The 11,127-nt window shown below is 45.4% G+C and overlaps 1 protein-coding gene across 8 annotated transcripts in view; it reads right to left on the bottom strand.

Annotated features, from left to right (window-relative positions):
* Nucleotides 1–1,582: 1,582 nt before the first annotated feature.
* The window catches only part of sardh (sarcosine dehydrogenase), a 242,425-nt gene continuing 232,880 nt past the window's right edge, over nucleotides 1,583–11,127 (bottom strand). For all 8 annotated transcript variants that reach the window (XM_088904570.1, XM_088904567.1, XM_088904569.1 and 5 more), the window contains 3 exons: nucleotides 9,035–9,203; nucleotides 6,711–6,846; nucleotides 1,583–2,362 (listed from right to left, as the gene is read on the bottom strand). In XM_088904570.1, the coding sequence (XP_088760696.1) occupies nucleotides 2,237–2,362; nucleotides 6,711–6,846; nucleotides 9,035–9,203 (431 nt within the window). In that variant the 3' untranslated portion in view covers nucleotides 1,583–2,236. The remainder of the gene's footprint in view (nucleotides 2,363–6,710; nucleotides 6,847–9,034; nucleotides 9,204–11,127) is intronic.

The raw sequence follows: 11,127 nt of genomic DNA, 5'->3' as shown, positions 1-11,127 counted from the left end.
ATAAATCAAAAACTTCCACTCATCCGCCATTCGCAAATTGCACACGCAGCGCTTAGTGAGGGATTTCCATTACACAGAGGGAAGAGGGCTCTGTCAGACACTGTCATGAAGTATCTGGTGTTTAATATGCAGCTGTTGGACGTCTTAAGTCAGTCAAGGCCTTTCTTGCTCTAGGTACAAGTACTAGATGTGGAGAATGGAAAAGCGCTAGTTGGCAAACTTTAATGCACAAACTTACCAATTACCATTATGTGCCATTTTTCCCTGACTCAAATGTACCTCCTGATTTTCTAACCCAGACCCGATTTCAAACCTGTAAACGTATCCTCCATGGCGATTCAGACCCTCCCTCCTTCCTCTGTGAAAACGATGGTTCCCTGGAGATTGGGAAAGACCAAGGGCCTGTGTCCACCGATCAAGGCGATGGCAGCTGGATTCAGGGCTGAACCTTGTGACTTGAGCCGGAGAGCCACAGGAGTCATTATTGATCACGTGGAAAAGGGGAGAATATGATAAGATGGGGCGAGCCCAGCTCACGTAGGGGTCCGGCGAGTCTTCGACTCTTGGCTGATTCACAAAATGTGCACCAGGCTCTCCAGCGACGTCTGTGCTTTCTATTCCTGTATTTAGCCCAGGCTATAGGAGGGGGCCTCGATTCAGCTACTGATCGAGATTTAGAATTCCATAACTCCCTGCAAAAATACGGCGTTTTTACCAAACACAGCAAATTCCAATGCAGTACTATACTATACTGTACATAATTTGAAACACACATTTACATTTATGAAAGTAGAGCAAAAGTGCTTAAAAGGCATGTGGACACATAGAGGGATATTGCAATGTAAAACCACAAAAAGGCTTCAACCAGATAGGAAGCCATTCTGTTCTTTTACATGATGTGCCTTCTTATCAGGTGGCCCCATGATGGAGAAGAGTTAACATCCTGCAGAGCTGACAGCATTTCCTTCACGTATAATATATCAGGGCCCATTTGTTGAGCTCGTCAAAGGCTTTGAAGTGGAGGAAGTCATTTGCAACGGACACTAGATAAGATCAGGGAGCTGCTCCCTGCATGGTGACCCACCGGAGGTTAAGGAAAATGGGACAAAGAAAGCTCTAGAGTCTTATCTCAAGCATCAACACAGAGCACAGTAGTAAGTGGGTGTAGCCAGAGGCAGATGGAGAATGTGGTTATAATCTATCCTCCAACACACTGCGCTGGTTTACTGAAGCACTCCCTGCATGAGACACCAGCTCCGACCTGCACCTCCAGGATTCTCTGCACGGTTCGCTCCCCAGGAGGAAGGCCTTCAGGTCATTTAACATGTAAACAAGCAAGGGCGTCAGTAATGTCTCCCAGGTGATCTGTGCGTTTTGCAACACAAACACGAGTTGGATTCTCCTCTAAACGGGGGAGAAAAAGAAGCAGCACTCCTTCACTCAGACAACTGCATTAATTGTCTCTCTCTTATCAGGCTGGAGACTAATAATCCCTAACAAGATGGGATGTACAAAATATGGACCACAGAGTATATATATATATAACGTTAAAGATCAATAATTAAAGGTATTTACACATTCACAGTTTCCTGCAGTATTTTAATTGCTCATTGGTTCCCCTTTTTACACTTTTGAAAGCAATTTGCCTACTATGGATGTCTGAGTTCACAGAGCAAACAGAGATTTAGGTACAGTAAGTGCTCTAAACCCTGGGACAATTCTAAATACAAGCCCAAGAAACCTAAGAAATATTTCGACTAAGCAAACCGTGCTGAACGTACCTATGGGGGATATGTTTTTACTTACAACATCCACACAATTTTCCTAATACTCATTTTAAACATAAATCACAACCAACCGAAGTAGGTGAAGTAAGACATGGACATACTGTATGCTCATTTAACAGTTTCGCACCATTTTGACTCTTAAGTCTCTCATTAATGAAGCTAAATATTTTGCCCTTGGAGCAAAACACAAGTACCCCCCCCCACCACCACCAATGGATTAACTGTGGAGTAGGCAGTTTGCCCACAGCAGAAAATATGCCAGTTGTTGTAAATGGGGGAATGGGGGGAAACTGGAAAAACTGGAGATAAGGTGGACCAGGTAGCTCCTTGTAGGTTCTAATCATTTTCAGGCCAGGCCAAAGCGCAGTGAAGATGGTGGTCTCATCTCAGGGAGGGAACAGTTTTCAGACTTCCGGCTGCACATCCTTGTCGGAGGCCGAGTCGGAGCCTCAGTAGATCCCTTTCACTCTCTTGTTCTCCGGGTCGAAGGGAGACTTCAAGTGTGCCACGGCCTCATAGGTCACCCCCATCCGCTCCAGAGCGAAGTGCCCGTTCCGTATAAAGTCGGGAGAGACCTGAAACGGGCCGGGGGAAAGGATTCGTTTCAAAACCCCTGCAGGTGCAGATCGTCCCCCGCCTCACGGCCTCTAAAACTACCCCCACTCCCAACAAACACCCATCTTATTTCACCCCAGCCTGCGAGGGGCCCCGAAGAGTCATAAACTAACACACACAGCACCCGAGTCCTGAGAGCAGTTTCCCATCCTGCATCAGTGCTGCAGCTCAAATCGAGCAGACTCCCGGCTACCAGTTGCTGAGACAGCAATAGAGACTGAGGGAGTTGTGTCCTGGGCTTAGTGTAACTTAGCGTGTTATGAACCTTCCTTACTTCTTGTGGTTTAATATGACCACTGTGCACAAAACACCATAATGTACATGTCTCCCTTTCATAGTTAATTAAGAACAGATGATCCTGAATGGTCTAATCTCATTTGTAACTGGTTTTATGCCCTTCGATCTTTAATGGGGGAAAAAAATGTCTTCCTGCCGTAATAATTCCATGCAATTCTCTGTACTACCCTCCTCCGATTCTATTGCTACTTCTATTACACAGAAACTCCCAAGAGCCACTGCCTTCCTGGGGCTCAAACTTTTCAATTTGCCTTTGCCAATGAACAACCTGTAAAGGTGAGCAAGAGCTATCTACCTCCATATCTGACGCTGTGTTCCTCTGCATGATAACATTTTCTCAGCCTAAAAGCTGCACAATTGCTATTGTTATCGATGTTTTATGGAGTGATCTTCCGTTTCATTGTTTTGTCTTCTGTACAGCAGGTCTCCACTGATTTATTTAATTAAAAAAAGGAAGAGGAGGAAGGCAATGTCTTGTTTATGCCACCTTTAATGCTTGCAGTTATAGCGACAGTTATAGATAAATTAGCCATAATCTTTTTTAAAAGCTTTTAAATCATACAATGCAGTCACTGTAGGAAAGAGGAGGCTTTCAGCTTCCCACTGGAAAAAGGGAATACTTGACTAACAGTCAATTATATCTGTGATACTTCAAACAGCTGAGTACATTGTTTTGGCAAGGGGAACAGTTAGCAAAAAGAAGCAAATTAGCATAAACACTTGAAATGAAAAAGATAGTGACAGCACACATCTAAACGTTGAAAGCAGGTTAGTTTGTCTGCTGTATGATGAGCCCGGTGTGGTGATGTCAATTCCTGTCTATCCTTTGTGCTCTCAAGATGGGGGTGGGCCTTTTGACATAATGGGTTTTCCATTAGCTCAGCTTGAAGTGCCCAGTGATGTGCCTGAGACTGCAGATCAAACCCACTGTGTGACTTGGCAATGCAAATAAGATCAGCATGATGCTTGAGGACATTGGATCGATTAGCTACTAACTAGCAAACGGGCTAGTTGGGCTGAACTTGTGATGTGCACCCACTGCTTCATTTCCCTTTGTCGTTATGGTAATAATCGACACCTCCATTAAAACCATTTCAAACCCTTTAAAGGTTGAGGATTCCAAAAGTGCCGGAGCACCTGAAGACCGCTTTGCACTTGTCCACTGAGGTCTCAGCGCCGACCACGCAGCCGAAAAGAACAATTCTAACTCGCAGTTTCATTCCACAGATAGAAGAATTAAATCCACTCAAAAAAACGGACCGAAAAACACAAATCAGACCAGGCGTGAGCAGCTTAAATCCCGCAAATACCTATTTCGAGGACAGAATGAATGATCGGTGGGTTAACGTAAAGATCATAGAACACAAATGTACCCGTACCCGTTTGGGAGTCCTAGCAGGCAACATTAACATGAAGCAGCCTGGCTGAACATGCAATGTGCACCCTTTAGATAAGATACAGCATTAAGAAGTCCTGAAGGCACTGCAAACCTCTGACCTTCACTCCTCCCTCTCTCTCTCTCTCTCTCTCTCTCTCTGCTGACCTGCCACTGCTCTGTGTCATCTTGTCCCAAACTTGAGCGTGTAATAAAAGTGGTCTCCATTCACCTCTGCCAGCACAGAAAGCTCCCACCTGTTCCACATTTAACCTGAGAAGCTGTCACAGCCTAGCCAGCCCAGCCCACAGCAGCTTTCAACAGGTCTTCTTGGGTTTTTTTTAACTGCGTTCTGAAAATAGCCAGCATTATCTAACCAACCTACTATTGCAGATAAATGTGAGGGGGAAAAAAACCAAAACAAAACAGGGTGAGCGAGTTTTCTAAGTTTTATTCTCTTGCCCCTAATTAGATTAGCTGAAGCAGTTGCATGACTCACACTTTCCAGGATGTTTTTCTGACAGATGCACAAACACCGGAAAAATGTAACAATGCTCAAGTTCCACTTTCTCAAGAGACTGACTGTCCATGCGGATTGTGAAATCCCCACACTTTCAGGAGCATCGTCTCCCTTTTCAGCAATGGAAGTGTTGAATTCTCTTTGTTTCCCATGTCCTCTTTGCCGGCCCTTCAGGTTAATGACCTCAGTATTTCTATAGAAATGTCCACCCATGCATCTGCTTGCTAACTACCTCTTCCAGTTTAGGGTTGCTTGGAAGCTGGAGTCTGTCCTGGCAGGTAATGGGCACAAGGCAGGGTACACCCTGGGCGGGACGCCAGTCCATCGCAAGGCAGGCAGAGAGACAAGGAAGGCAGACACGCACACACTCACACACCAGGACCAATTTTCCCAGAAACCAATTAAACTGCCAGTATACCTTTGAGCTGTGGTAGAACACTGGAAATATGACACCCAGAAGACACCTACGCGAACATGGGGAGAACATACAAACTCTACACAGATAGCACCCCAGAAATTGAACCCAGGACCCCAGCTCTGCATGGCAGAAGTGCCAATCACTGCATCACTCTCTACAGAAATTTCCCTAGAGAACTGGGACTTTACATAGACATACTGTAGGTTGTCAGCAGAAGGCCCTAATGTTCTCTTGAGGTCTTTCTCAAGCCACAGTACTGTATATGAAGCTGTTGCAATGCTGCTGCTGTGGATAAAGAGCAACATTTCCATGACCTCTCCTGTCTGAGGAAATCTCCACGCCTGTCACTGTTCATAGAGCCGGCGTCTTCCCCCCCGATCACACCACAAGCCTGACGCGAGATTGCTTTCTCTGTCAGAACGGTACAGCGTGGACCTGCGTCTTCAAGAGCTGCTGATCCAGGCGTCTTCCTGGGTCTCTGGTACAGATCTCCGCTACGACAATAAAGCTTCTGCGCACAGTAAACTCTTTTTAACTTTTTAACCGAATTGTCTCTTGGTGTGTTTTATTCAGAAGAATCCCACACCAAAGTCTTCTTTTAAAGGGTAACTGCAATGCTACGTATTTTCGTATTTCGGGGTTAGAAATAAAGTAACGAAAGCAATCAAAAGTAAAATTGACACAGTAACTTGTAAAACCTCCAATTTACATCACAAAATAGATGCAAATTCCAGGTGATGTTCTGCGATTCAGAATGAGGCAACAAAACATCCAGTGAGGTGAAGCAGCCCTATTACACTGTAAACAAGCTGGCTTATGAACACATCTCTTTTAATCCAACAGAAATATTGCTCTCAACTTGGAGACCGTTTTGCCGACAAATACTACTTACTTGTTAACTCTGCATGCAGATCACATTGGAACATTTCTGCAGTGATGTCTGCTGCAAAACCCGTACTCATTCACTCGCGCAGTACATTAGGCGTCACAGTGACTAGTAAGCAGGAAGGGCCGCATCACACTGCAATTCTCGCGAGTTTGTAACATTTTCCTATAACGTCAATGAATTTATTTTGTTGTCGAGATGCAATAACTGGTCTGTGGAAAAAAAGGGGACTGCAGTTCCCCTTTAACACAAATAACAGCTGATTCTTCAAATAGAAAAACACACTGTCATCGACCCGACAACCTCCTCACGAGAGAGATCGGCCAGTCTCCTGTGACCTGTGTTCCAGACGTGCTGGTAAAGGAAGGAAATGCTCCCTTCCAGAATGATAATTCATTCATCCTTCCTGCTCTATAAGATCATGCCCATCCTTCCCAATACTCTCATCTCCTGGTTGATAAATACCAATTGAAAGTAGCTGACTGGCACTATGATCTGACATTCAATTTTTTGTTTATTATCCCTGGAAAGCTTCTTGTCCCAAGACATTAAGCCCTCTGCAAAGTCATGAGCTGCCTGCAGAATTGCACAGCAAAATGAAGAGTGATATTCACGATGCTGAAATGCCGAGACAGCACGTCAAGCAATGAGCCCTATCAATAACTCATCGTTAAACAGTGCTGGCTCACATTTCCACCGTCTAGGGGAACACGAACCCACAGGACACAAATACAAACCAAGGGAGAGCACAAACTAAAATTGAGAACAGGCAAGCGCTACTGTGCACGGCGATTTTGGGAGACGATACTCACAACACCGCCCTCCGGGTCCCGGATATATCCGTAGCCAAGGGTCTTGTCAATGGCAAAACCGTAATCGGCTCTGCGCAGGTGACCAACCGGCTCCCCGTTCCTGAAGATCGCTTCCAGACCAAACATGGGAACTTTCCTGGGAAAAATGGAAGAGAAAGAGAGCTCCTGTATGAAGCTTGCTTGGAGATGACGCTGCACAATTCCCAATTCTGTAGCAGATCTCCCAGGGTGCAAGGCAACCGTCTACACATTCTATGGGTCTAAGCCAGTGTCAAATCCTGAATGAACAGAATTGATCTGATCAATATACGCCACTGTTCAGTTCAGTTGATGTGCCTTGTGCACAAGTGTGATTAAATGCTTATTTGCAGGTACAAAGATGTTAAGGGAACCCCAAAAGAAACACAGAACAGCAGCAAGTTAAATAACATACAACTTTGGAAAAAAAAGCAAGTTGGACAAGCAGTGTGAGAAGAGGAAAAAAAAAGATCAGTTTCAGTCAGTGGTAGGGGTAGGGGTTCAGGAATCTTGCTGCTTGTGGGAAGAAACTGTCTCTGAATCTGGACGCTCCGGCCTTCATGCTCCTGTAATGCTTACCAGGGGGAAGGGAGGGGGGAGAGTGATGATTGTTGTCCCTAGCAATACTTCCCAACACAATCACAGCATCATCAGTGACCTGAACAGGAATATCGATGGGCACTGCTGACGTTATCCGTGTTGCATTGCTGCCCTGAATTATAACATAACGTAGTGCTCTCGGGTTCATGTGGGTATGCGCCCTCGCCACTGCCGCCTCAGGTCGGCCCCCCACCGCTGGGGACTCGAACCCGGGCCTCCAGCGCCACTCAACAGGCACTCAGCCAGCTGAGCTAAAGGGAGATCTCCCATCAGCCCGCCGGCTGAGGTCCCCGGTATTCACAGGGAAGGGCGGCGACGTCACCGCGCTGGCGAGCCGGCTCAAACAACCTGTAATGTCAGCCGTACAATAATATTTACACTTTTTTTCCTTGGATTTCTCCACAAGTAAACAGACTCCATTTTCAGCTGATAAGGGATCGACTTCCCAGTTGAGCTTGCTGACAATAATTCCCGGAATCCGCTTGCAGCAATGCCAAAAATCCCGCCAAGTTGTCATCTGTGCCGGTGGCTTTATTACTGTTGTCATGAAGGGAAAACAAATCTTAAGCAAACATTTGCATCCCCTTTGTAAGCAAAGCTAACGTGAGTTAAGCGGACCGGCTTTGTGTAAAACCAATAAAAATGGAAAAAAAACAGTCTGCCAGGATCATAAAGACATTTCAAACCGAAAATCTGTTGCATCAGTGCACTCAAGAGACTTTTATTAACCTCCTAGAGTTTGTGGGCTTGATTAAACATTTAGCTGTTGTTTTTTCTGTGCTGCTAGATCACAGCATTTCCACTGGTAAAACCTTTATACTCTGAAAACTGAGACGGCTTATGTTGCTGGTTTTTGTCTTGGTCCAGATCTTTTTTAAAAAAAAAATTAAATCCTAAACTGAACCAACAAGTTGCTGGAACCTGTGCAAGTCTGACCAGTTTCCATTATGATAGCTACAGTTATTTAGTAGTAGCTCAAAAGGAGACATCCAACCTATTCAGAAACTGATAGCAGGGGTTCAAATAATCCCTAATATTAAGTCAATTAACAGTTCAATTACATAAGGGAGAGTTTAGCTGGAATGAAAACTAGCAGGGCTCTCCAGAAGCAGGTTGACCGTTTACATCAGTATTAAAGGTTCCCTCTATCTATTCTCTTAATAGCTTATCCAGGAGAGGGTCACAAGGTTAGCCAGAGCCTAACCTGGCAAGCAATAGGTGCAAGGCAAGATACACCAGTCCATCACACCCAGACACAAACACACTCTCACACCAGGGCCAATTTTACAGAAGTACCAACGTGCCTCTGGACTCTGGAGCACCCAGAGGAAACCCATGCGAGCATGGAGAGAACCATCCTTCTACAGACTCCAAGCAGACTGGAGGAACTGAACCCCAGGAATCGAACCCAGGGCCCCAGCTCCAGAGATAGCAATGCCAATCGCTGTGCCTTCATGCCAGCCTCCTAACGTTCCTACCCAGTACAAAACACAATGACAGGATCCCAGATCTGTGTAGGCATAGATGACAAAAGAAAAGTAAGAAACGATCCAGGCTGGGAGCTTGTGACAAGGGGTTGGTGGGTCAGGATTGTAAGTGAAAGTCACCCTGCAGAATCTGCAAGGACAAATTGTGGGATGAGAGGTACTGAACGTGAGCAGATAACTTGCCCTCACCCCTCCCCTCCTCTGTCCCCAGGACTCAACTCGTTGATGGTGAAGCAGACGATTCTTCGCCGCAATCCCTCGGCCTTCTGCTCCTCCAGAGCCCGTCTGCCCAGGAAGGGGACGGAGCCCTTCAGCTTGCAGGTGAAGGCCAAGCCCGCCTCCAGGGGGGTGTCGTCTGGGCGCAGGTCGGCGTGCCAGTGCCGGTACCCTGCGGGGGGGGAGGCGAGAGGAGACGCCAGATCTTTACAATCATTGAAGGACTGACTGAGCTCTGTGGATTACTGTAACCTAGCAGGAACAAGCAAAGGTTTCCCTGCTGGAAAAAGAAGAAAGGGAAACGCAACGTTTCAGCTGTGGAGCCTTTTTCGAGTGCGAGAAAGACAGGGGAGTCAGCAGAGATTATATCACATAGGAGAACAAAAGCCGGGAGAGTGGAGGAGGTGGGAGCAGGGGGGAGGTTGAGAGGCCGCCCAGGTGGTCCAAACTCGAGAGAAGTGAAGGTGAAACCTGCAAATGATCAGAAGGAAACGAGGCAGTCGTTGAGAGAAGGGGGGAACCTAGTTTCAGGATAATTTGGGTTTCGGATGTCTTTCTGTGACGTAGTGTCCTTGACACTGGTGGTCAACAGAACTGAATTGACTCTTCATCCAAGATGAACACCTGAGACTCCATGATTCTCGGACCACGTTTTGCATGAGCAGGAATCATATGTCGAACCCTGGTATCAATGGACGTCTCGTAGAAAACAGCCAGTGTAATAGATCTTAATACTGTAATTCATTAAAGGGATGTGGAGATGGCTTTCTTTTAAGACTGCTATTTCATTCAGTCTTTAAATGGTCACTTTGAACCCAGTCTGAACCAAGTCCTTTTACTCCAAGGCCAAAAAAGTGACAAATCGTTTAAAGCAAATTGTCTACCCTCTTATTAAAGGGAAGTGGGTCTTGTAGTTTTATTACCCAAAATACTGATGGGGTGTATACAAGAGTTAATGGAAGACGTAGGACTTCTTCCTAGTCAAAACTAAACTAGGAAGATTGCTGGGTACATAAGGCACTACTGTATAACCTGAAGATGTCTCTCGTAGCTTGGCAGAGGAAGCAACACACATCCACTGGCCAAATTATTAGGAAACCCTACCCAGTTAAATTTATTAGTAGACCCTGAGATGATAGACCGCCATCTTTTGCCCTGGTGAGAACAATCCCAGCAATCCATTGCCCTCACCACCACAACTGCAGTCTTGGAGCCGAACCGGACATGGCTGGAAAGATCTCAAAACCCTGAGGAATATTCAATGCCATATCTTTTTGAAGCTGCTGTTTCTGTTCATACATTATCTGGGGGTGGTGGCTCCTAATATTGTGTTCAATGAGTGTACCAAGCCTCTTCTGTAGAGCTATGAGTGGGAGGGTTCTGTCAGTAACTGTGAGTGACTCATTCTCAGTACCTGGTCTGTTCTACTGCAGCTCCTACATCCTACAGCCGTGTTTTATTCTCAGCGCTGCGGGCTGTAGTATTCGTGAGGAAATTACACCCACACGGACTTTAAATATTTCATCCAAACTTTTTACATTTTTCCTATTTAAAAAAAAAGAATAAATAGACTCTCTCTCTCTCCCACTGTCAGCTTCGGTCTTTTACTGGCCAGTAAACACCCTCACTCTTACTGAACAGTTCTAGAAGAAAAAGCACTGTGGATCCACTTCAACTCTGCCGATCCAAGACCTGCCTGAAACACCTGGTTTCAGAACTCGGGACATCTGGCTTTTCTACTGAAAATAGTGGCGTTTGAACAAAAAATGACTTTTGGAAGTTTGTTTTGAAGCCCCAAATTCAGGAGAGCTCGGAACATATAAATTTAAATATAAAATTGTAAATCTAATTATTCAGTACAAAACACAGAGAATTATTAACCTTGTTTTGAAAGGCATTAGGCCCAAAAACTTAGAGGCATTACCAAGACGGGAGTCGACACACATCCTGACGTTTATTTTATAGTTTGCACTGCTTGCATTTCAACATCTACTAATTACTTCTGCACTGGTGTAAAGGTTAATGTTGTCCAATTAAATAAATCCTATCAATAATATGGGAAGTATGAAAACACATCTACACAGCAAAGAAGGGAT

The sequence above is a fragment of the Atractosteus spatula genome, chromosome 23, assembly GCF_055471065.1.
Source record: "Atractosteus spatula isolate fAtrSpa1 chromosome 23, fAtrSpa1.hap1, whole genome shotgun sequence".
NCBI classification, from domain to species: Eukaryota; Metazoa; Chordata; class Actinopteri; order Semionotiformes; family Lepisosteidae; genus Atractosteus; species Atractosteus spatula.
The sequence above is the reverse complement of the archived record's forward strand: the minus strand, read 5'-3'. Positions and strand labels throughout refer to the sequence as shown.